The following is a 27,581-nucleotide window of genomic DNA, read 5'->3' as shown; positions in this document are numbered from 1 at the left end:
TAATATTAATAAGCAGCAAATTTTATTATTAATATTTTGCTTAGAGAACCCTGGACATTGACAGTACCATTAATAAGAATGGTTTGTGATTATTATTATCAGAAGAGAAATACTGTTGAAAGCCTGCACTAGATACCAATTTAAATTTGTGAACGGTAAAGTTTGTATTCATCATATTAAAATGCACTTTATTAAAATATGTAAAGTAGAACAGACAGTATAGAACAGATGCTTTGAGGAAAGCCTGCCAGCTGTACACCAGTATTTGTATATGAGACCAAACTAATTTACTTAGAATTCCTATGACCCATAGAGAAATTCTTTCCTCTCTCATGCTGAACTACACTAGATGTGTCTGGTGGAAAATAGAACAACAAAGGATGGGAACAGGTTGCTCCTGAGGACACTTTCAAACATATATAATAAGATCCAATGGTCAACTCTCATGTTAAAGAACTCTCATCTATGTCACCACACTGTAATGGTACAAATAAAACAAAAAATCTCACAAAATTAAACCAGGCTTGCTACACCTAGATGGAAAAGAGCCACTCTCTTAATCTCTCTTAATTTATTAGTAAATTATATGGATCTTCACCCAGCAAAAGGATAAACAAGAAAAGCTTTGTGTATTTCCTTAACTAAACAGAAGGAAAAAATAGTAGAAATGGCTTTGGAAACTAAATGATGGTCTGCATTTGAGTGCCTAGAATTATTCATTTAAAAAACAGTGCTGGAGAAAATTCAAAGACTGTCTCCACTGGATTTTCACTGCACTAGAAGCAGGACAAGTATGTAAAAATCCTTCTGGTGAAAGTCACTAGTAATTTTGAAAAATTAAGGTAACTGTGACTTCCAGAATTCAAAACACTGTTGCTTCAACTCAGGTTCAGCTAGGAAAAGTGCACTGATTTCATTAGGAATTTTCTAGAATGGCCCTGCTTGCACAGGGAGGTTGGACCAGATGACCCCACTGTGGTCCCTTCCAACGTGACCCATTCTGTGAATACACTTTAAGTGTGCAAATCCTCCTATGGAATAGAAAGCAACTTCCAAATAGAACTTGGACTAAACTAAATGAAAAATATTTAGGCTGCTTCCTCCTAAATATTACATTGTTTGCACTTGACCTCAACATTATCTTTTGTTTGGTGCCATAGATTTGTCTGGAATAAGAATAATTTTGGCAAGAGGCTTTTGCATCTAAATTTTGCAGACAGTGGACATTGAAACTGCTGGAGTAGCCAAAAAAAAAAAAAATAAACAGAGAAAGAGAATATGGAAGAAGTAAGTAATTCATAAATTAAGCACAGAATGACAAAATACCTGAAGAAGTGAAATTTGTCTAGTTGTGAATGTTGACTTTTTCTCAATCCAAGCCGCTCAAAATAAAGTGGTGCTTGGGTCTTCCTTAAGCAAGCAATGCGCACTTTCAACTGACAGAAATTATTCATTTCAGCTATCAATTGCTGATGTTACAAAGTCAAAGATGCCCAAAGGTGAGCAAAACACAATCTTAGTTTGCCCCACTTGTGTTAGTAAGACAAGCTTTTCCACAGCAACTTTCTATGACAATTCTTAGGCCTCCTCAGACTGTAGTAGTAAGAAGTAATCAAAATGGAGAATACTCAGCATTTCCTCTGTCCTCCTTGTATCACTAAATGCGTGACAACATCATATCTCACTTGTACACTACCAAAATCTTACACTGGAAACAGAATTGGTTTGTTTACCCCTGGGGAGCCTTTGCCACTTTTAAATATTCTGCTGCATCTCTGGCTCACCAACCCAAGGTGTGTAGTTGTAGGGCAGCTAAGCCTATCCAACAGCAGGTACCTGCTTCTGAAAGAACAAATCTCTTCCTCACCCTCCCACCACCTCTCTTCTAAACATCTAGCATCACAGAGAGCTGGCCAACCATTAAAGCAGCAGAAAATGGTTTGAACTGGCTCAGTTTGGATCACAGGAAAACAAAGGCTGGCACAAAGGAGGAGGCATCAGGAACAGAAAAGGGCCTCCACTGATTCCTCCATTAGCAAGTTAGAAAGCAACCATTGTAACACCTTCACCATATTGAAAAATCAGACCAAAAAAAGGCATTTCTACATTTATTTGAGATAATAAGCACCATTCCTTTTCTTTCTGAAGGAAAAGAACTTGTGCATAAGGAAGCTGAAGATTAGAAGCTTCACATGTCCATTAACTAATACAGCACTCCACAGCTGATTTTACAATGTTATATACTATTTTTACAGTACTTTATATGCACATAAAATTCCTTTCAATTTCAGCTGCACATACTAACCTCTCAGCAGTCAGCAAATCAGTCGCAACATGACTAACACCATCAGCAATCAAACTCTTCTATTTGTAGATTTGCTAACAATCCTGGAACAGTGTAAGAACTGTCACAGCTCTCTAAATGTGATCACCTCCTTCTCTCACAATCCTGTCTCATCTTCCCAGCTTTCAAAGTCTGCAACAAAGTGATGAACCCACCTGATGCTGAACCTGATTCAATATAAGAGCAGCGCTCATGCTATTAGAATAAAAAAGGCATGGGGTAAGGCAGAAAATATTAACAAAGCCTGCAAAAATATGAATACTGCAGTGAAAGCAAACTAGGGTTGCACATGCAATCAGTTCCTGAATGCTTGACTCCAACATTAGCTTTCTGGTAACTGGGAACTTCTGGGAATTTTCGTAAGGTAGTTTTGTAACAAAGCACCAGAAACATGCTGACACCTTGGGGGATCACAGACGAACTACATCCTTTGGACTCACTACATTGACCTTTGCCACTTCGGCTGATCAATGACAGCTGGAATAAATCAGTCCAGAGAGGGAAACAAATAGCTATAAAACCTGTTAGCAAGGAACAGATACACATGGAAGCAGTAATTTTCGGGCTGAAGCCAAATTTCATAGGGATTGGGATTGAAACCTTTGTCTCCTAGTCTCCTCTTACAATATGCACTTTCCTTATCCCTCCCTTATCCCACTTGCTATTTATGACTCATCTATCATTTAAGTGACATTGCTTCTTTACTCCAAAATACAGGAGTGGCCTCCCTTTTGAGCTTCCAGATAACTGGCAGTAAGAATTAAGATTTGGATCTGCTACCCTGCAGTCTCTAACAACATTTAAAATAACGAGCAAGAAGTGTGCACTGAACTTCTTGCATTTGCATAATTGTATGAGTGCAAAGGGCTTAAGAACAGAGAAAGCAAAAGTCAGTGAAATCATCTGTATTAAAGACAAACCTTTGCTATTTAAGCTCCAGAACTTTGACTGCCAAAATCTGTAAATGAAGGACTTGAAACACAATATAAACATCTGTGTTAGACAGTAAGACATGAAGCATGTTCAAATAATATGTGCTACTGCTATTTTAAGCTATAAGATATCTGACTTCAACATCGCTGCTCTAAAAAGGGAAAGCTATCCCTGGAGTTTGGTACAGGTTGTTCAGTAATTTGTACAGTCAATACACCCTCTTAACAGTTTTTCAATATTCTCTTCCAGCAGACGGAACGTGTTGCTATATGAATTGAAACAGAAGATACAATCTTTAGAGGTTAAAAATTAGTATAGAATTGGCCCATTTAGTATGTATTCTAGAACTTCTTGTTGCATGTTTCTAACAAAAATCATCTTAACACGGTTAGCAACATGTCAACTCCATGGACCAAAGTATTCTTCTCAAAATATTTCCAAACAGGGGGAAAAACACCTCGATGTTGGCACAATGAAACAAAAAAATTTGAGAAACAGTATATGCTTGCTAAACAAGAATTATGTTTATTTAGCTAGTGAATCACCTAGAGGAGTAAATTTTCACTTTCATGATAGCAATCTGTCAGGCTTGCAAACACCCAGAAATAGGAATTAAAGATTATTTTAAATGTAGTTATAAAGGTCATAAAAAGTCTGATTTAGACTGAGGTACATTTACTCAAAACTGAGATTCATTGAGTGGTAGCAAACAAACAGTTCCTCAGACAAATGCACTTTTTTCAGTATACATGTTACAGAAAAAAAATAAAGAAATGTGCATTAACTGGTGGTGTCCACCAAGCTGCATATTAATATTCTCTTACACCAAACAGTTTGAAACAAGGGAAATGTCATTCTATTATAATTTCATGTTACGATTCATTTGGCTAAACTGCAGCTTAAAGTTGCTTTGCCATATTAAAAGATTACTACAATAATTTTCACATGAACATTTAGACTTGAGTTTTACTCCAGGACTAAATATGGCATGATTTGCTTTTAATCTGTTGAATAGCTAAAAACTGACAATTAAAAAAACTACAACAAAGAAAAAATTAAGTTGAAGCAATGTGAATCTCACATCATTGAACCACTTCTAATGGTTAAATGTTAGTATTTAACAAATTCAAAGAGTTAATGAATCCTTGCATTCGTTCGGTCTCCTGTGCCTTAGCTAGGATGCATAAATACAAAAGACAGCAGATACTGGTAAAAGCTTCAGGACAGAAAGTGCTTGACGAAGGTACAGTTCTCAAGTGTGTTTGGTGAGAGAGTATAAGGGCAGATGCACTGATGAGAACCATTACAAGAAGAGTCAATTTCGTGTTAAAGTGTTCAAAGATGTCACCTTAAGCAGAAAAAAGCTTTAATAACGTCTTCTTAGACATATTAGGCATTTCCAGAGTCTACATCATTAGTGTTGTATTCTAGCAGGACATCTCCATATAGTTATTGTTTGTTTCTATTTCTCTCCTGAAAAAAACAAAAACAAAAAAGGACAATCATGTTAATACACACAGATCAACATTATCTGCTTTTCTTTCATTACAGCATTTTCATTGCTTGCAATTTAGCTAAATCAGGCAACATACTTTCAAGGAAAATGCTTCAATTATTTCCAGGAATATTAAATTATACCATTCAAGTCAACTTCTTAAAGAGAAACACAGAAGTGTACACCAAACTAAAAGGCAAACGTTCCAAAAAACTGCTACCAAGAAAGGACTTATGTTAGTTTTAATTCACTTACAGTGAAATATATTGCACAAAGTGAACTGAGCAAGGAGACCAAGGGACCTACACACAAAGCAAGATGTACCCCGAATCTTCTGCTTAGCTTGTCAAAAAATGCTCTACTCTCTATCCATTATATCCCTGAAAAACATGGTATTCCCAGGTATATCCATCAAAGCCCCATATAATAAAAAGTGCTTAAGATCAAAAGGTAAAGTAACTAGTTGGCCCAACACCTCATCCTCCACACAAATGCTCAAGTGGCAAGGAAAAAATATATTTTTTAAGAAGGTCATGCATACCTTTTTTAGAATTTACTTTCAGTAACAAAATGAGAAGTCAGTGAAATAGGAATGGCTACAAAGAAACCTCATTTCAATGTGAGGCTGAGCCACAGTGAGGACCATATTAACTAGACCATATTAACTCACAGCACTATGAGATGCCACATTTGGCATTTAGGGCTAAAATAGTAATGGCACTGTAACTATCCGGGACTAACAAATCCACATTCTGTAGTACAGGTTTAACAGAATAAATGACACTGTTCTCTATCATCATTCTCCATTTTCTCTACTTAGTTCAAGATAAACATATACTTTGGCATTATGACCACCTCCAGGAAAAAAAAAAAAAAGGATCAACAAATGATATATTGTTGCCTGCAAAATACATCTTCTAGCCTGCAAAAAGACACTGGTCAGTGTAAAAAACTGAAACCTTATCTTTCAATAGCATTTTCCATAATACCTTTTTTTATTTGTACCACTGAGCACATTAAAGAAATATACAAATACCTGCATGGAAGAGAGGTAGGTTCCCATCCACATTAAAAGATAATAAAAAGTATAAAGTACCTCTCCATATTTTTATTATTACTGTATATTATAATTGGAACAATAACAGCAGGGAAACAAAATAACCCAGGAGGCATTTGAACATCTATTTCAAAACCACATTGAAATTTTAGAATGCTAGAAACTATTTAAGAAAATTGAAAATGAGCATATGACCCCACATAGATTCTTCCAAAAGGCAGTTTACTGAAAGAAGGAGGTATGTAACATAACATTTATACTGGTTATTACTGGTCATCTAGTCCTTTCCAAGACAGATCTCCAAGTTGCTTCAAGGTCAAACCAAAAGAATAAAGCCCAGTCTTGGTCACAATGAGCAGCTCATGGTCCCGGCAGCTGTGAGTCTAAGACTAGACATTAGCCAGGGTAGAATTTCAGTATATTTAAAGTGAAAGCAATACTTACACTACTCTGCTAGAAAACTATTTTTCCTAGTTCAAAAATACGTAACTAATATTTTCATAGTGAGATACTGCTTTTTAAGGTTGATAGTATCAGTCATTAATACAATCTGATATCTTCACAATGCACTCTTGGCTGAAAACAGATGATGACTGGCCTCATGCCTCACTATGCATGTAAGGCATGCAAAAATAACCTGCTCAGGCACATCTCAGATTATTCCTCTAATATTAGCAGACTTCAACTGCAACAACTACACAAAGTGTTGAAAAACACTCTTGTAGGAGTCTATGAAACTGCAATGTTAAACTATATAACAATTTTAAACACAGCCTGTATACAACTAAAATCATCAGTTCCTGTTCATTTGCAAGTGTTGCACACACAAGCACTGACTCAGGCTGTCTAGAAAGACTCTCTGCATTTCAAACTGCTGTACTATAAACTGACCAACACTATGCTTTGTGAAACTCTCAACTCAAAACACATTTAAGTTCATAAAAATTCAAAGTAGAAAAGGAAGGATACCCTGAATACCCTCTTCCACCTGATGAAATAAAGGAAGTGCTGCAAATTTTACATCTGCTTTGAATTCTAGAGAGGAAAAAAAGGCTTCAAAACATCAGCACATCTTTCCTCTAGTCTCAAAATTACATATTACTACATTTATATTTAAATACTTCAAGCAGACATACAAGCATGATTTATCAATGCAAGTGCATAGCACATTCTTCAAATACTGGTATTGGTGACATTTGGCACTCTGTACTGCAAAACAGAGAGAAAGACGACCTGATTTACTCAAACCACAGGCAGTGCTATTCCACTCAAAACCAAACCCCTCCCCAACTACAACACACCACACTCCTGGACCACTGTCTTTTCCTATCTCAAAAAGCAGTTTTCCTAGGGGTTTTGGGCGTTTTGGTGTTTGAGTTTGTTGGTTTTTTGGGGTTTTTTTTGTGGTTATAGACAAACTAACAGAAGAATTTACCTCCAGAAGGCTTCCAGTACCAGAGTAGAAGTTTCCAGTGTAACCACTTCTCTTTTGCCCAATTAATTTCATTTCTTATATTCAGATAAGCAAAACTTTTATCACATCTCTTGCAATGCTCTTGGATGAAAACTTTCTCCTGTATATTTAAGTTCCCTGCCAAAGGTCAACTCACCATGGTCAGACTACCCAGCTGCAGGGGGAGTTTATGAACAGGACATGGAAATTAAGTACCATTCAAATCAGGATGATATGGGAACATATTGGCTGGTTAAAGGTACTTTCAGCTGCAGACCATATGGTCAGCACATTTCACAGATGCAAATAACTTCCTGCACAAGTCAAGTAAAGGTGAATCTAAAAATTGCTTCAGCCTTAGAAATGTGCATCAATCTAGTACAAACAAAGCTATGAAATTAGCCTGGTCTGAGCTGCTAAGCTGACTTACTTCCAAATTTCAGTTGTCTGAATTCAGAGCATTAATTGAATGATCCCATGCTGAGAAGTAGCTGCAATGTAATTTATCCTCAGATATAATGAAATCTCTGTGCTAACAAAATTTCAAAATTCAAAGCAACAAAAACATTTCCTGATCTGATTTGAAAGAAGCTACTGAGATGCACACAACCCTGACTTTGGGATTTCTTTGCTACAAAGAAGGCAAATGAAAAAGCCTCATTTTAAGTAGTCTACATGTAAATGCAAATGTGGCCTAACAAGAAAAAGAAGCTACTCCAGTCTTTGGCTGTATTTTTTTCCCAAGGTCCCACAAACTGAAACTCAAGGTCAGGAAAGGCAGATCTGAAAGAATGACTTTGGCTGATTTTTGCAGTAGTTGCAAGTGCAAGCATTTCAAGGCATCCATTTGGAAGCTATCCAGGGTTGCAAATTTACACAGGCCAATTGCAGAGCTCCCACACACCCTCCAGCACTATCAGCTAGAATTGTAAAAAAAACAAACAAACAAAAAAAAAAAAAAAAAAAAAAACACCTCCAAACAAACTAGAATTTTGCCAAACCTCTGCCTCTTACTGCAACGTTGAAAGTGTTCATGCCTGGAGCTGTCTACTCTGCCCCTCTCCCATGAGGGAGCGTTCTAACAACAGCTTCAGAAGCTGCTTTACTGCAAACTGTGATTTAATCTTCAACTTAGAAGCCCTGCTCATCTGCAATGTAAGCTAACATGTCAGACTGCATTCTGTGAAGTGAGGCACAGGAACTCATCTGCTCTGCCAACTGTGCTGCGTGGGCACAAACACCTGGCAGAGGCAGAGCAGGCAGCTGGAGAGGTGGTGAAAAGAAGCCACAGCAAAGCTCATGAAATCTCATTTACTAATGGCAGCAGCCATAACCTGCAATTTATTTCCCTCCAGTGTACCATTAAAGCTAGGACAGCATAAGCATTGACCTTAAAGCTTGAGAACCACAATGAAAAACAGATTACTGGAAAAGTGAAAAATTCCAGAAATTGTTTACTCTGTTTATATCACTGGCTGTTAATATAAACTAGATTACTGAAGCTTTAAAGTTGTGTAAAATACTGGTCATTTTTAACTTCTCACTCTTGAACTCCCAACTGAGAGGGCACATCTCCTCAACACAGAAACAACCTCAGAACAGTTAAATATATTTAAATCAATTTCTCTGAGAAGCACTTCTGGGAAGCAGGGAGGGAAGGAGTAGATGAGAAGGGTCTCTAGAAATCTTAAATGATCCTAGAAATTTTTCTTGTGCAGATGCCATTCCCTCCCTAAATACTAATTTTCTTCTATTTCTTGACCCAACGTGAAAACCACAAGGCACAAATTAAAAATCAAAGTTAACGTACAAAGGCAAATATGCTTTTACAACTTCAGAGGAGCTTCTTTTCCCAGTATACTTTGCAAACTAATACTCATCTGAGACCCTGTTGCTGCAGATCAGTTGAACTATAGATAGTATATAAAGGTTCTCAAGTACATAAACGTTAAGAAACTCTGCAAAAGCCAGAAGACCTAGACTTCCAATTTATTTATTGTTCCTACTAGTTTTGATGGCATTTTACTTAGTCACTGAAACAGACTTGTAACCATATTTTCCTATTATAGGAAAAAAATGTAAAAAAGTACTGTAAAAATATAAATAAATTTAAATTCAATCAAACTCACACACTGTTAGTAGAACATGAACAGACCATATGATTTTATTATGAAAATGATAAAGGCAGTAAGAAGTTAATCCCCATCTGAAATTCCACACAGTACAAAAGTCAGAGGTGGAGAAAGAAACCCAACTACTTAAAGACACAGTATGATAACACAACAATGAAAGGCCCTGCAGAAACCAAGCTTGAACTCCATGAGCCAGAAAAGCCCTTCCAGTCTTGTCTTCCCAGGCAGATACCTTCAGTGACAGATCAGCTAATTCTAAATACAAGTAGCAGGTGCTTTGCTTCAGCACCGTACATCATTATACACTGAAATATCAGACTTTAATTATCTACAAGACAGCCATTTCAGCAAGATGATTTTAAACAAAAAGCCTCCAGATCCTCACTATTATTTGTTAACAATGCTCAGAGTATAACATTGGCTTTTGAAGACTGACAAGAGATAGCTTCTTAGCAAATCTATAGAAATTGCATTTAGTGATGACCTCTGTCCCAGCAAAAGAAGCAGAAAGATGACTGACACCTGGGTTAGTTGTTCTCAGATGCCCAAGGGCAACAAAAACACATTACTTAATTGCTCTGCTAAGGAATTTATGGTAGCCTTGGAAGGGAAATAACATTCACTGCAGGGCTTACAAAATACACTGAGGAAGAATTTCTCAGGCAGTTTTTCTTTAAGCCTCACCATTCATACTCTTTGAACAGGTGTAACTCAAACTCCAACCTACCATGAGGAAAAATTAACTTACTTTATCTTGGTTTCCTATTTATAGGAAAATGCAGTGAATGTGGAAGTTTACATTTACTTTTTACAACTGACTATAATCTGTATGGTACAGAACAAAACAATAATTACTCATCAATATTAACTATACTGCCAAACCTCTGAAAAAGTCACAAAGAACCAGGCTTGAGAAACCTATCATCTACTAAGTTTTGTAATGCTTCATTTCAGGTAGATGAATATGAAGTTTTAAGCAAATTGGTTCTGATATAAAACAAATAATCCTAATTCAACCGAATCTACAGGAATAGCTTCAATGGACATGCAAGATCTGTATGTTTTAAAGTCCTGTTTTTTCCAGCAAACCACTTCCAGGAAATCTCCACTGAGTTACTGCTAGCTAGCCCATCTGCAGTATGAATCAATGAAGCAAGGCTGTGAAGAGTCAGATGGGTTGGGACTTTCTTGCAATACACAGGCATATTTCTTCCCTGCAAACTGCAGGAAAAGCATCACTGTTCTAGACAATTTGTTTTAATAGAGCACTGAAATCTGAGGAGATGTAGCAGGAAGCAGAAGGCTGCCTTATGAACTTTTACAGTTATCTGTGTATACTCAAGGTTCTGCTTCTGCTCTGGAACAAGAGATTTAGAATTTCTCCTTTGCTTTAAAAATCACAACTTAGAAGACATAGCACTTAGAAAAGGTACAACTGTCACAGATCCAGCTCAATTCAAGTTTGAAGTCTTGTCGTAGCTAGCTGCCTTGATATTTAAGCAGACAGAGTATTAGATTCCAAAAAGTGACTGTTCTCTAAGGCTTTGAAGTAAACCATTTGGTTGATATTCCTAGCTTTTCCAATAGGGGTCCCTATTTTACAGGAGAAATTGGTCTTTCCACTCCCGGAGTAGGAGAAGTTGAACTCTGTAAAAAGGACTTTGTAGGCTTGATTTCCAGGTAGGGATTTCAAACAAACAAAAAAACACAGGACAAGATCTGTACAAGTGTTGCTATGAACTAAGACTGTGCCTGTGAGTTTAATTACCTTCCATCTCTTATTCAACAGTCCAATATTGCGCTTTCCCTCTTGCATCATCACTAGAGAAACACAGGCAATATCACTGCTCAAACTCTTACATGGTCACTCTGTAAGAGACCACAAACATCTATCCCCATACTCTAAAGAATTCTAAACTATACCTTGGAACAGAAACAATTGACTCTACCAAATGCACAGAAAACAGGCACACTTGAAATCCCTGTGACTGTAACATAAAACGTGAGGGTAATTTTTAAGTTTTTCCAAAAGACTAAAGATGCAAAAGCAAATAAAGACATGGCAAATAAGCACATCATCATGGAAAGGAAATTCTGGAGCAGTATGCTCAAAATTATTCTAGCTCCAAATAATCTTCTCCCATGACCAGGGGTACATATTCATCACACAACCAGCAAGGAAGGGAAAAAAAGTGTTTCCTGTTTCTGCTTTCTTACTTCCAATTATCAAGATGACACTCTTGATAAATAGGAAGTTCAGGGAAATTGAAATGAACAGGAAATGAACATGTTTCTCAGAAGATATTAATTACATAACCCTCTTTTAGATAGTTTCATGTTTATTACATAAACCTCTTCTAAATATAAATACACAAACTTTTAGAAGTTGTTTGCTACAAATATATTTTAACTGCATTAAAAATTTTTGTCAATCACCTGTTTTCCTTAACTGAAAATCTGTCAATGAATCTATATCTGTTTTTGACATTATATTATAGTAATTGATGTCTGGGAGTTAAGAGGAGGATGAAGCAGCTACAGTTCACTCTTAATGGATGATTTCTCCCTTCAAGATATTTTTAAGAAATATCAAATCAATCACAATGTCAGCAATGTCCTAGAAAGGAAAGGAGTTACACTGCTTAACACTACAGCCTGATAATGACAATTCCCAGAGAAACAGAAGTTACATTGATATCAGAATGAAGGGGGTAAAAAAAATCACTCATTTTGAGAGTCAAGAAGTTCTAACTATGTCAGCATTCCCATTACAAGATAAGTAATATAACATAAGAAAGCAAAAATTTTAAATGCTTATTTATCTACCATTTAAAGGATTCCTAAAAAGTAAAAAAATTTCCAAATGCAAATTAGATAAACACAAATATATACTAAGTACTTCCATCTTACCTCATGTATAAAAATCAATTATTTTTGTGGACTATCACACCAAGAAAACCATCTAAAGCACTCTACAATTACATGAAACCATGACCTTTTTTTCCCACTATATGCTACAAAAGTAGAATTCTCCATCAAAAAGCACCAAAAGAAGTCCTAGGACAACAGGTAATAAACCACCATCTGTGGGCAAGGAAGTCATGATCTGCCAACAACTGCATTTTTAATCAGAGCCACATTTTATTTTCACCCATATACTTAGTGAAGATCAGATGCAAAGCTAGTACTACAGATGTTTTTCTTTATTTTCAATACCTTTGATTTTCTAAAATGTAATTAAGTCATCTTAAAAGGCATATTTTCAGATTTCTGTTTCATTCATTTAGATATTACAGCTTTCTGGTGAAAGACAATCAAACATCTTTTTAAATAATATGCAATACAAGTTGCACATTTACACCACAAAGCAGCAGTTAACTGAGGACAAATGGAATTCCAGATCATTTCAGTGTATGTCTGACAGAACTCATGAAAAGCATCACTCATTTCTCTGATCCTTTGGTAAAGATCACAGCACTTGTATGTTTAAAACAAGAGTCTGGAGCCTGAGCTGGAAGAGAAAAAGAATGATTACTGCACAAGCCCTGCTGTAGATGCCTCACCCACACCAGGGTTACATCAAACACTACAGCTCTAGTATTTATGCTTAAAGAGACTATTCTTTGTCATTTTCAAGTTACCTTTATCAAATGGCAAAGTTGCCATGTTTCATGTTTATCAGAGACTATTCATTGTACTTTCAGAAGAATACTGCCATATTTTAATAAAACATACTGCTAGGCCATATTGGAAATGAATTATTGATCCCCCTGAGTTGTTAAGATTAAACTTTTACAACCAATTATTTTAAGATAAATTAGCTGTAATGATGAACAGTTATAAAGCAAATTAAATCCCTAAATTATGTGCTGTTTGCAATATTTAGATTGCTGGCTGTATGAAAGTTTGTAACCACCTATGCAACAACAAAATATTAACTGAATTTCAAGGAACATGGAGGGGACTACTGCAGCCTGATGCATTTAATATTTTATTAACAGCTATAAGCATATTTTTTCATGACCAAAACACTGGAAACAAAGTGATTGCCACAGTTCCCAAAGAAAATGAACAGGAACTTAATTTACACAGTTCTACAGGCAGTAGAAAGTGCACATATTTAAATACAGCTCCATGAAAGCTTAGCTGGCACTAGGTAATAAAGAGCTATTCAATTAACCACAAACCAGAGCTTACAATACTAATTGGTGCATTTACAGACTTAAATCATAAGAGTTAACAATTGCATGTTTACAACTTAAAGACAGATTACTTGTACACTGTGTGATAAAAGAAAAACCACATTTAAAATCAACATTCAATCACAAGAGATTGCTAAAGTTAAACTCTCAGTAGATGCCATTAGTTTAATTTGAACTTCCTGTATTTTAAGTCTATATTAATTTGCTGAAAGCACACCTCAAATCCATCTACAAAGAGAAAAGCTCACGACTAACCTACACAGCTCCAAAGCAATTTTTGATAATTAGAAAACCAATTTGTACAATGCCTTAAAAGAGCCAATGGCCACTACTGCAAGTATCTTGACAAGCATGTTTTCTCTCAGTAGTGTTGGGAAAGTTAACTATTTACAAAGAAACAAAGAGGGCAATATTTGAGCCATACAGATACTGTATCTTTCTCTGAAGATATTATTCAAATAGCAACGTTAATTTATTAGTCAAATATCCATCATCATAATTATGTAGTTCAAGACCTACTAAATCCTGAACTCAGTACTTTGAATTTTAAGTTTGGCACACATAGAAACATTTCCACTAATCTACATTCCTCCTCTTCATTACATTTTGTGGCTTTTACCTACTACTGAGGGAACAAATCCACAAAAATAAAACAATTTTCCTGAGTTGCTAGGGCATGCCTGAATTATGACTTGTTTGTGAAGCTTTTTTTTTCAACAAAGGAGTTTTTTGAAGCAAACCAGTTATTTATGAAACATCCCAAAATTCTGAAAATTTACAAAATACTGAAGTGTGAAGGCTACAGAGATCCATTATGCATTATAATCTCAGTCCTCCTGAAACATTACAAAATTACAGGAAATCACAGAATCAGAACATCTGGAAAGGGCCCATGAGGATCACCAAAGTCCAACTCCTGGTTCTGTGTCCAAGAGTTGCACCTTCTACCTGAGAGTATTGACCAAACACTTCTTGAACTCTGTCAGCCCTGGAGCTGTGACCACTTCCCTGGGCAGCCTGTTCCAGTGCCCAACCACCCTCCTTTCCTCTATCTGATCTACATCTTCCCTGATACAGCTTCAGGCCATTCCCTCAAGACCTGTCACTGGTCACAAGAGTGACAGAATCAGCGCCTGCCTCTCCACTTCCCCTCATGAGACCACAGTAAGGTCTCCCCCCTCAGTCTCCTCCAGGCTGAACAAACCAAGTGTCCACAAGTCGTTCCCACATGGAGAAGACCAAACTCTTCACTATCTTTGTGGCCCTTCTGGATGCTCTCTAATAGCTTTACATCTTATATTGTGGCACTGAAAACTGCACACAGGACTCGAGGTGAAGCTTCACTAGCACAGGGTAGAGTGGGACAATCACCTTCCTTGACTGGCTGGTGGTTCTGCACTTGATGAAGTTGTACCAAAGCCTGAAAAAGTCGAAGTACTTCCCTTACATTAAATATTAGTTAAAAAAGTAGTCCATCACTCCATCACTGAGATACCATGAATGTTAATGATACTCATTTGGGGCATAATCCATTTTCTTTCTAGGAAAAAATAATCCAAAGGGCATCGCATACCCAACTGGGATACTCATCTAGCCTCCTAACAAGAGAAAACTTTCAACATAACAATTTACTGCAGAGTCATGCAATAGAACTACAAAATTGGTTTGGAGTATGCCTGACACAGTTCCACAGGAGATGCAACACACACCTTGAAGGATTAGGAATGTACAACAGGGCTGAAACCACCACAGTACTAGAAACCTAAGAGAAGTAAACATTTCACCTGCTTCACAGCTTCTTTAGGTGTCAGCTTCAAGTGAACAAATTCTCAAGGCCCTTAGTTAGCATAAACCCTAAACTTTTGGGGGTTTTTATTCCAGCAAGTGGTATGACATGATGAACAGAGAACATTAGCAAAAAATCATACTGATGGCAACTTCATTTTTGAATACTTGCATATCATCTGACTGGTAAAAACAGATCCTGAAATGTTTCTAATCATGAGACAAATCATGTATTTACAGTTACTGGCAAGTCTGGAAAGCAAGTAAATATAGGAAACGTAAATATTATGGCCAATGGTGAGCACAAGTGTTATGATTAGGCAGGGTACACAAGACAAAGTACCCAAGTACTACAAAACTGCTTGAATTAAATGCTTTTCCCTTGTCTAATGAGCATTTCAGGAAATGTCTCCAAAACTAAAAGTTTCTCTACAGGGTTATCACATTTACTCTTCCTTGCAGAAATGAACACTTTTTTTTTGGAAATGCACTATCAGAAAGGTCAAAAAATTATTTCATCACTTTATCACTTATGTTTTTCACAGTTCCACAAAAGATAAATTGAATCAAGGAGAAAACCTGCTCTTCACACTAACCATGCTGTTAACATTTCATTAAAGCAGAATTTGAATTGAAACGTTATGTGAAATAAAGTACGCTTCTTCTCTAATTTCTGTTCCTTTTTGTGACATCCAGAAACTGTAAAAATCTAAGCAAGAAGACTTCAGTTATGGAAAATGGACTCAATTCAGTTCTCATTTGCATTGAAGAAGCAGAACCTGTCAGATGTCTGCTTATTCAGGCCTACCTTCATCTTGTGATTAAACAGATGACTAAACTAATAAACAAGTAACAGGAACTTAAATGTTTTCATTAAGAGCCAGTTATATCAAGTAGAGACTTTGAGCAAGAAGTACCACTTTCTGATTTAACACTTGCAGACAGAAATTCCAGATGAATGAAAAATGAGGTTTCTGAAAACAGAAAAAAAAGAGCTACTGTAATGACACTGATTTCTTACCCTACGCATGGCTTCCTCCTCCTCTTGACGCTTCTCGTAATGTGCAAAGTCATCAAAGATTGAGGTGGTATGCTTGAAAGTAGCAATTATTTTAAGCACTTGCTTGGCTTTTTCTAGGGGTACCTCTTGAGTGTCCCTCGAATTGGTAACTGGTTTGTTGTCATTGTTTTCCAAGCGAATATGTCGCAGTTGGTTATTGGGAACGTCTTTGACAAAGATCCATTTGACATCAAACTTCCCCTTCCACTTATCCTGAGACCAGACACCAGCATATGCATTGTAGTCCACAACAGACTTCATCTCAGCCACTCCGCAGAAGTGTCCACTGCCATTCACACTGAAGAGTAAATAGAGCGGGCCTTTGCCATTCAGGGACCGGTAAGCAGCATCCAAGCGCTTATTCCCATGCTCAGTGCTGCACCAGATAGAGTACTTAATGGAGCGATGAATATCGTCCTCTGAATAACTTTTGATTATAAACACACGTCCGTTCTTCAGATTCCAATCGAAGTCTTTGGGATTGTAGTTGTTTATGGCCTTTAGTTTCTCCAGCACTGGGTGCACTTCCACACCAGAAGGTGAGGAGCTGACGGACACAACACCTAAACCAAAGTTCTCGCTACCAGCTCCATTGTTCTGGCTGAAGCCCACACCCCTATTACGAGGAGCTACCCAGCGGTTTTGCAGCTGCTGCTGCTGCAACTGGTGAGGCTGGGCCTGCTGCTGAGGTCCTTGTTGCTGTTGTGGTTGCTGTGGCTGAGGCTGCTGTTGAGGCAGTTGGCTTTGCACCAGTGGTGGTGGTTGAATTAATGGCTGAGGCTGCTGGATTATAGTCTGAGGAGGCAGTACTGGTTGAGCTGGGGGAGCTTTTACCACTGACCCTTTGTCATCCCAAGTTCCAATATTCATGTTGTGTTTTATAGGTGGCGGCGGTACAGCAGGGCCCCCAATGCCCACGTTACCTTTAGGCTTGAGTTTCGGCTGAGGTTTAGCAGGTTTCCTTGCAATTGCAGCCCATGAGGTTGGTTTAGGTGCTGAACTGCTAACTGGGGGCACGCTGTTAGCTGCAATGCTTGTCATACCTGTACTGCTCAGAGCTGAACCTACGGTTTTTGTTACAGCAGCCGTCATATCTCCACCAATTTTCAGTCCAGTCATGCCTTGCTCAATGCTGCTAATCCCAGGCACCTTGCTCAGAGTATCACTGCCAAATCCAGCCTGTCCATCTGCTATGGCTCTCCCAAGAGAACTAGGTGGATAGCCATAGCTGCTGCTGTAAGCAGAGCTTTGCGTTGATTGTCCCTGAGATCCACTTGTCCCCCATGTAGAGAAGTCTGCATTCCCAGGAAAAAAATTAAATCCATGCTGCCCAAGAAATGGAGGGGTATTTCCTAATGCCCCAGGCTGACTAAATACACCATCAGGTATGTAATGGTGTTCACCATTGCTCATCTGTCCATAAGTTGTCAAATATGGCATTGGAGGGTCACCTGCAGTTGACCATGCTGCTTCACCTAAAGAGTATGGAAATCCAATGGATGGAGCATAATAGCTAGGCATGTATGGGTCTGACATTGGTGGATAGCTGTTACTCTGCAAGAAAATAAATTTTTAAAGAATCAGTAATAGTGACAATTATGCTCAGGGGAAAAAAGCCTGTAACACAATCCAAAACATTTTTAAGGGTTATATGAATGTATTTGTAACTTTCACCATTCCTCACAACATAAAAGATAAATGAGCTATCTGTCAGATATGGCCACTTCTTCATGAGACCTTCTCAAAGCATTAAAGGGCCCCCTTTTGCTCTGGAACATTATCCTCATGTTTAGCACCTAAGCTAGGTTTAAAATGCCTCCATGCCAACAGCATCAAGAAAATAACAAGCTACTCTAAAACAAGTAGTTTTTTCTTTAGTTATAAAGGTACACAACTGTATCTTTATAACTAAAGAAAAATAGATGCAACTATGATTTAAAGTTGTTGTATTCTTAGATTTTGTCATATTTCTCACTTCTAATTGGATACTCCAACAGACTAGTAGAGTGAAATGGATGCAAGGATGCCTGTTTGTTTCAGGAGTAGCAACAAAAAAGAGGTAACACATCCATGCTATGGAGAATGGGCATTAAATCAGTACTACTCCAGATAGACTCCTGGGAAATCACACAATTTATCTCTTGAGACATTTGAAGGACTACCCCCACATGATTTCTGCTGTTTTTTTCTAGAAAAAAATTCCACATATCGTTTAGCTGATGCTTCCTTAATGCTGTATTATTGGAAAAATAAAGAGAAGGCAAGCAAAAATTCTTAGTCTTTTAATAATTTGCACTCTCTCTCTCTCTCTCAAGATCACTCCAGTTTACAAACTTAACATAACTCATATCAGCTTTCAACTACAGAGGCAATTCACAGCTCTGGAAGTCAAGCCATTAGTGTCTTGGCAGAAGAGCTGTACCAAGCTGTAGTGATACTAAGCTTCCATCTATTATGGCATCGGCTGTGAGCTACTTCTACCACTTATAAAGGAAACCATGTCCAAGCATTTAATATATTCTCAGAGCCAATAAAACTGTTGTTTTGGACTGCATCCAAAATGATGATTTTGTTTTAAATGTAAGGGTTTGGTTTTTAGCTCAAGTTTCTTGTAACTCCATCTTTCAGAAGCTAAAGCAGAAGCACAAGAGACAGGGACATGAAAGCATGCTTTTTAACTGAAGCTTTTCCAGAATTCTTAAGAACACTTCATCTGCTTAAGATATCATATGATGAGACAAAGTATGACATAAAATTATATCTCTGTGTATATTCATAGTCAGCAAGTCAGTAATGGTAAGAAATATCCAAAAATTAAGTCTGGAAGTCAGCTGAATGTCAAAGTTTACTTCAAGGTACTAACCAATGTTCACTTACCTGATTTGTCTGACTACTTAGATATGGCTCAAAATCATCATCATTTACTGCATCCTTTTGATGAATCGAACCGTTTTGTACTGAAACTAAAAATACATCTGTATTAGAATAGTCACTGGAAAACCTATGCTGCACTTTCAATCTAGGTAACATTTCTTAATCATCTGTATATTGAAATACATATTATTGTTAAACACCATTCCAATTTAAACAAAATAGCTCATTCTACTGATCATGAGGATCAGATCTCAGGAGAGGTCTGCAAAGATGGCAGCTAGAACAGTCTACTCCTGACTACTCTTTCCTGGGATCACAGACGTGTGGATCAAGAACTGCAGGCACACCTTATTTGCACAGGCAGTAAATCCAGCATTTCTGGAAGTACCAGACCAAGTGTAAATGTGCAGACCAACCCCATCTATAGACATATTCAATAGGTTCAGGGAAAGTTGCAACATACAGCTTTCTCCTGTCTGGAGGAAAGGCAGTTACCCACCAAGACAACCATGAAGGACACCACTATTCAGCTATTCAATCCTGTATTTCCTACACAACTATACTGCATTAGTGACATCTCTGAAGCTCTGAGGTGACAAAGCAAGACAGAAATAAAAGCTTAAGTCCCAAAAGGTGATTACAGGCCTTTCCCAACACATATGGCACTATATGCTGCAATTTCTTCCTACCTGCTCTTCTTGGTCTCCTATTACCTTTCATTTCATCTAAGGCATTACACCTACCTGGGATTCTCCAGCTGCCCAAATTACTTGAAGTGGCTCTCTACCATCCCCCAGGCTACTATTGAAACAAAGCCACACTGCACAAACTTCTGCTAAGTTCCACTGTTTCCCAGGGTGCAAAGCAGAACAGGGACTTAAACCAGCACTTTCAATTACACAACCTGAAGATGAAGGTCTGTTCTTAAAAATAAATTTACTGGTTATCCAAATGCAACTTTTTTTTTTTTTGTCAAATATGTTCAGTGGGGCAAAAAAGAGAGTCTCAGGATGATCAGTAAGGTGCACTGAAAAACCATGACTGCAGAAGTTACAAGAAAACAGCCAATTTTCTGAAACTTAAACTGAGTTAGGAGCCAATTTTATGGCTTCCCTCTTTTAGCAAAAGCTTCTGAAAAGCATATACAGCCATGTAATTAAATATTCAACTTTGCTGAAATTAGTGTTTAAGAGTCAGGGGTTTTTTCTTGCTTCATTGGGGGTAGGGGCGTTGCCACCCAAAATTCACATTGTAAGCCAAGTGGTGCTTGAATTTTTTTTCACATTGACTTCAACATCCCTAAAACAAAACTGCCTTCAATGAATGAAACTAGCTGAAAGAAATGACAAAGTAATAGATATAATCACAAGGAATAATCAAAATCCTGGAAAATTTTATTAACTTCAGAGAGCAGTAAAAAAAAGGTAAAAATTCATAATTTAACACAGAAGGCTTCTTCAAAGCAATTATCTGGGAAGAAAGCAACCTGTGTCTTGAATACCTTCTTGAAGTTTTAAAGGAACAGCAGACACTTCAGCTATTACAAACTGGTTTGTAAACACTGCATTTCTATGCTAGCAACAGTCAAATATGACCAGCAATGCTGAGCACAATGCAGTTTACAACTGGATAGAACAATATTCCAAATCAAACATCACATTTAAATTAAATATTAGGTGCTGGGGTTCTTTTACCCCATAAATAGAGTTTCAGTTCAGGTCATGTATCATCCTGAATTTACACACAATGGTAACATAATAATAAGCTCTTGATATTGGAATTCCTCTGTATATTTGGCCCAGTTACACACAGGATGAAGCCTCAAAACATTTTGTCTATGTCATGTTCACTGCTTAGACTTAACCAAATAGAACAGACAGCACAACTCTTAAACACAATTTTATCATAATGAAAAACATGGGCAGCAGCATACAAGTTTCTTAAAAGCATGCAACCACAAGTAAAGGAATAAACAGATGTATATCAAGACTAGTATCCCATCAAAATTAATCTCCTCATACTGACAGCTAATCTTCATAAAACGTGCATCTGCTGTGTTTATTGCTCCACAGGTATCTAAAGGTCACTGAAGACAGAATTCTTTTTGGGTTGACATAACTAACAAAATATTGCTGTCAATGTATTTTCTTTCTTATTCATTCTTTACTGAGATATTAAGTCAGTGACACAACATTTCTACAGAGACGCTTCTTCTGGTGAAATATATACATTTCCTAGTGAAATAGCATCACTGGGAGCATGTTTCTTTAGCTTTTCACTCTAACTTCACATAATGTGTTAATAGTGAAGAATGTAGCCCACACAGACATTTAACAAGAGCAAATGAATGTCTCATTCCCAAAATCTCATGTTAAGTGTTCCAACTGAACAGGGCAGCGATGAAGAATACTAATTGAAACTAATCTACAGATACTAAAAATATCTCTATAAATATGATGCTAAAAATACTGTATGTTTCTGCAAACACTGTGAAAACATACAGTGTAATTAGATATTGGGAAGAAGCAACTCATCAAATAGAGGAATTTAAAGCTGATATTTTTTTAACTGCTACTATCCTTGGATTAGCCACACACAAAATACAATACCCAAAGGTATAATAACTTTTTCATTAGAAGCCATCACACCTTAACATGAAGCATAAACACTGAAAGAAACATGAAATATTTCATTCTTGTTTTAAACCTAATAATTACATTTAAGCCTCCTATGAAACAAAAAATTGTTATACACACAAGTGTAAAAATAAGTCAGCACCTTCCTATGACAGATGTGATACACTGGCATAATAAACAAAAGGGGGGAAAACCAAAAAGGAGTCCCAGGAGTGCCTTTTTTCTTCACACCCCTGTAAGTCATAATTTGATGGATACCAGTTCTGATATTTTACGTCAACTGTACAGTAGTTGACAACTAGAATAAGTAAAGTTTCATGACAGGAAGATATAATCATTCAAGCCTCTGAAATACCAACACAAATATCTGACACAACAGATAGATAGTACTGCTCTACATACTGGAACTTCAGTCCCACAAGTTGTGGTTGAAGGAAACAGCACACCAGTTTATGAGCAATTAGAACAAAGCATCCAAGGCACTTTACTAGACAAAAATAATCAGCTACCGATCAATATAATTTTCAGGTCTAATATTTTTCATTTTAATATGAAATAGGTATACACCCCTTTTATCATTCTCTCATATGCTCTACCAGACGTGGACAGCTTCTGCCATCCTCCCTAACATTACTACTCTTCTCCTATGCACAGAACCACCCTCAGACTGGTCTGTTAACTCAGTATCACATCTTCCCTCAGAGCTCCTCTAAGCTGAAACCTATCACAACAACTGAAAGACTACTGGCTGCTAACATGTGGTCAGTAAGGACTGCTGACACTGACTAAATTCAACCACTTGAAAAAGCCTCTAGCCCAAAGCCAACAATTTGTGCTACAGTGAAGATGTTAGCACAATCTCCTAGGCCTTTAATCTAATGCTAAGTCATAACTTAGTTTCACTAAGCAGACATTACACTGAATAATTTAACAGAACAGAGATTAATTGTTCTGTTTCACTATAGTTTTCACTCAGGTCATACTCTCATCAAGAGAATATATCATAAGTATTCATTATTTAAAAGGATGCAGTCCATAAAAAAATCCAAGTTCAGAAATGCAAAAATCTCTTCCTTACATAGCAAGCAGAGATGTGTTTTGATTCAAACATTCCACAGCAGTGACAAATTGTAGAACACAAAAATATGCTAACATAAATAAGCCAAAGAAAAACTGACTAGTGCATTTTCACACACTGTAACATAGCACCCAAATAGAAATGCTTAATACTTCCAGTCCAAGTCACATATATAGAGTACAGTTCAAAAACTACCTGTGTGATTCTCTAACAGATGCATCTAATTAACCTCTCTAAAACTGAGAAGTGATAATTCAAAGATTGTGAAGCCACAAAGTATTTGCTACAACGAGTCTGACTTTTCTTCTCATTTAAGGGCAACATGGAAGGTTATAACCACAAACTATTTCAAAAACATGAAGTAGTTAATTAGTGCACTTTGGACAAAAAAAAAAAAGAATATGAGAGAACAAGTATTCAAGAACGACCAAACTAAGGAGGAGATAAACGTGTTCCTTTTTCTCTGAATGCAGAGAAATTAAAAAGAACAGCCAAACTCAATGAGATCTGGGAACCACGTGCCACCCCACAAGCAATACATGTAACAAGAAGCAGATAATCTGCACGTAGACGGAATAATAGAATAAGTATGCTGTGGATAACATTAAATGACAGCTCACAGAGACCAATTAAATTAGTTCAGATAATGAACTAAGAGGGGCAAAGAGTACCCAAGCTCAAAAAATAGTTTCTTATCTGCCTTAGTATAACAAGCATATTAACACACAGAGGTAGCTGTGTGCATGCTACTCTATAGCTCAGTTTGCTGAGCAACTAAGAATTAAATAGGTACAAAGTGGACTGTTTAGGCAGTAAGAAATTCCAAAAGAATATTAGTGAGAAAATAAATTCCAGACAAAATACTGCAAGATATAATCTGAAATGCTGTTTACAATTGACTTGCCAAGAATTTCAGAGAGAAGAATATTAAGTAGTTAGTAGTTTTTTCCTTCTGTGGGAAAGAAAACCCACTGAGTATGGTATTTAAAAACTAAGACTTTGACAGAAACATTAAAAAGCAGAAAAGCAGAAGGCTTGTTACACAGACAAAAAATCAGTTACTGGTGCTAAAATGAAGCAAGACTACAAAAATTCAGAGAATAAGGAAGGTGATGTTTTCTGCTCATAGATATGAGTAACTAGTCACATGGTTGCTGTCTAGCAAACTAAGGAAGCTGTTCAGAAGATTCTTCCTGATGATTCTACTCACTACACAGAAAGGCCCAAGGTGTACCGTTAAGAAGAGATTATACAAGCATATCACAAAGGCAGCTAAAAGGAAATGACTATTTAACTGCCTGACTTCTGACATTAATCTTTTGCAAAATAACACATTGTAAACTGACGTACTGCTGTGCCACAGTAAAAGTGCTGGGAGGTAACATTTCGGCACACAATTTACTGTCATCCTGCCCTGAAATAAAAGACATTCTATAGCTACAACCTCTTGCTATGACTGTCAGACATCATCCTCCATAAAAGCAATATTACAGATTTATATATAAATACAAGGTTAACTTACCTTTATTTCCCTGTCCTTTAGGTCTCTGTATATAGGAAAGTGGGGGGGAAGGGGGAGAAGCAAAACAAGTTCAGTTAGAATCCTCTAATATAAACTTCACTGTAATTCTATTTATTTGCCAATTCTGCCCTTTCCAACTAAAATATCACTTGAAAATATTACCAAACCATGCTATTATAAAAATGTTGTGACATTACTTAAAATAACATTATAAAATACTACAAAACCAAAACCTGATAGAATTTTACTGAAATTATTGAAATCATCTAGGATTTATCAGCATATGAAGATTAAATGGTGCAGAAAGGCTGAACAAGTGAATTTTAATTGCCCCGGGGCCTGAAAAAACATTTGCAATAAACAAAAATAACAGAGTTAACAAAAAAGGTCAGTACCTTAAGATTACTGCCAATACCCAAATTTCATTATGATATGTCATCTTTTAAATTGACTGACAGGTACTTATCAGAGAATAACATACAATGCCTTGCTTTTTAGATATACGAAGGAATACAGAATTCTATCATATGCTTAACTTCAAGTTGTGCATTCCTCACCTAGGCAATTATACTGAGAAAATTATGTACAGTCTGTACAAAGCTTTCACACAAGGAAATAATTCCTTAAGGAGGATTTTTTTTTTGGGATTAGTCATTACAAAACACTGTTAATCTGTCATGCACTAAGAATCAATGTAACATTACAAGTTACAGTATCCTTAATTCCGCTACAGCAAGATAAACTAACTTCAAAAAACAAATGCTAGTCCATGAAAATCTAATTCACCTTCTCACATTACTTTCAACTAAACAGGAGTGGTTCTCCAGGCTCCATCAGTCTGTTAACAATTTTTAGTCCTGAAGAACTCAGTATTCAGAGGTTTGAAACTTTAGAAGTAACAACCTCCAAGTCACTTCCATGCGCATTTGTCTCAAGAGTTACCTAAAACTGTTCAACGCTGCTTCACCTAGAAGTGCACTGGTTAGACACTGTCCTCTCCCAAAACGGGAAAAATCTCTGTAACCTGAAAAACCCCAACCACCTCATCTTTTGGGATGAATCTAATCCAGACACAAAGGCATGCAAAGGCCAACAAGAGACAGAACTAGAAAAAGTTCGGAAGAAGCAGCCTTCATGAAAGGAACAATGAAAAGCTAAGAGATCACTGAGCTAGAAATAAATGCTTAAAGGAAACTGGAGAGCATGCACAGAGACAAAAGAAACAGAACACTAAAGGCACAGAGAGAAAATAAAAGGAGGCAAGGGACTGCAGGGCTAAAACTTTTGGGGAGTGGCAGAAACCCACGGACGAAGCAGAGATCAAGACAGAACAGCTTCCAGCCAGAAAGAAACACCAGCAGAGGCCTAGCAAAGGTTAAAGAAATAACAAATTCTAAGCTCCGTGAAGGACCAAGTTTAAAAAAGTGTTGCACAGCGCAAAGAGAAAAACTGAGAACGAGTGGAAGAAGCGAAGGCCGAAGGAAAAGAAGTCAGAGGCGCGAAGGGAGAAAGGTGGGCGAGGAGAGCCAAGGCAGGGCGAGGAAGGATGCGGTAACGGGAGCCTGGCGGAGTTCGGGGCGCGCAAGGAGAGGAGCGGGCGCCGGGCGCCGCGGGGAGCCCGGCCCTAGGGCGCTCCCGGGGCGAAGAACCGGGAGCCGGGGGCCTGGCCGGGAAGGGCCGGCTCCCGAGCAGGGCACACACAAAGGGGGCCGCGGGCGGGGGCCGGGCCGGCGGCGCTCGGGGCTGAGCGGCAGCGGCGGGCGCTGCGGGCGGGAGCGCGGGGAGGCGGAGCGGCCCCGGCGCGGCTCAGCGGTTATAAATAGGGGCGGCCGGCCGGGAGAGAGGCCCGCCATCCCGGCGGCGACGGACAGCCGCTCCCCATGGCGGCGGGGAGGGAAGCAGGGAGGGAAGAAAGGAAGGAGGGAAGGAGGAGGCCGCGAACCGCGCCGCCCCGGCGGCGAGGGAAGGTGCAGGTGGCCGCCCTGCCGCCGCCCTCCCCCGCCACGGGTAACGACGGGGCCGGGAAGAGGAGAGAGCGGGCGGCCGCCCCCCCCGCCCCGCGGGCGGTACCTGGTCGACGCTGGTGGCTGACATTCTTCACGGGGAGCCGCGATCCCCTCGCTCCGCTCGTCCTGGGCCTCGAGTGATTCCGCACGCCGGGGCCGCTCGCTCGCCTCCGCCGCCTCCTCCCCGCCGCCGCCGCCTGATTGTCGCCGCTGCCGCCTGGGTTCGCTGCTGCCGCCGCCGCCGCCGATCGGGTTCCCGCTGGAAGGAGCCGGCCGGCCGGACGCAGCGCCGCTTCCCCCCCCTTGCTCTGGGCTCCGCTTCCCCACAATGGCGGACGAGGCTCCGGCTCCCACTTCCGCTCCGCGCCACCCTGACCTTCCGCTCCCCCCGCCGCCGGCGTCGCCGCTGACCTTTCCCTTCCCGTCCCCGCCTCCTCCATGTCACGTGCCGCTCCGAGCCGCGCCGCGCGCGCGCGCTCTCCCGCCGCCCAGCGGCTCCAGCGGCGCGGGGGGGCGGGGCTTGCTGCAGGGGCGCCGGTGCGCATGCGCGCGGCGGGCGGAAGGAGCCGGGGCCGTTCCCGCTCCCGAATGCCTGGGGAGGCGGCGGTGGGAAATGTGGAGCAGTCTCTCCGATGTGGAGAAGTCTCTCCGCTCCACCACGGGCCTGCTGGGGCACGGCGGCGTGGCGAGGGCGCCGGGCATCCGGCGTGAGGCGACCCAGCCTGGTTGCCCAGCGTGGCCGCTACTGCCTGAGGAGGGCTCAGGCGGCCTTCCCGCGGCCGCTCCTGTCACCCATCCTCTCCTGGGTCACAGAATCACTGAATGGGTCGAGTTGGAAGTGACCACAGTGGCGCATCTGGTCCAACCTCCCTGCTCAAACAGGGTCATCCCAGAGCACATGGCATAGCATTCTATCCAGACAGTTCTGGAATGTCTTCAGGTGGGCAGTCTGTCCCAATGCATGATCACTCACACAATAAAGAAATTCTTCCTCATATTTAAGT

At 39.0% G+C, this 27,581-nt stretch overlaps 1 protein-coding gene across 2 annotated transcripts; it reads right to left on the bottom strand.

Moving 5' to 3' along the window:
• On the bottom strand, positions 1-26,966 carry YTHDF3 (YTH N6-methyladenosine RNA binding protein F3). Of its 2 annotated transcripts, none has more exons than XM_059487996.1 (5): positions 26,642-26,946; positions 24,572-24,596; positions 19,339-19,424; positions 16,423-18,015; positions 1-4,750 (listed from the first exon to the last, which is right to left on the bottom strand). In XM_059487996.1, the coding sequence occupies exons 1-5, from the start codon at positions 26,663-26,665 to the stop codon at positions 4,727-4,729; spliced, it is 1,752 nt and encodes a 583-aa protein (XP_059343979.1). In that variant the 5' UTR covers positions 26,666-26,946; the 3' UTR covers positions 1-4,726. The 2 variants fall into 2 exon arrangements, with proteins under 2 accessions (XP_059343979.1, XP_059343972.1); XM_059487989.1 differs by lacking the exon at positions 1-4,750 and adding an exon at positions 9,437-12,925 and having other exon boundaries at positions 26,642-26,966.
• Positions 26,967-27,581: the final 615 nt, after the last annotated feature.

The sequence above is a fragment of the Ammospiza nelsoni genome, chromosome 1 (assembly GCF_027579445.1).
Source record: "Ammospiza nelsoni isolate bAmmNel1 chromosome 1, bAmmNel1.pri, whole genome shotgun sequence".
Taxonomy (NCBI): domain Eukaryota; kingdom Metazoa; phylum Chordata; class Aves; order Passeriformes; family Passerellidae; genus Ammospiza; species Ammospiza nelsoni.
The sequence above is the reverse complement of the archived record's forward strand: the minus strand, read 5'-3'. Positions and strand labels throughout refer to the sequence as shown.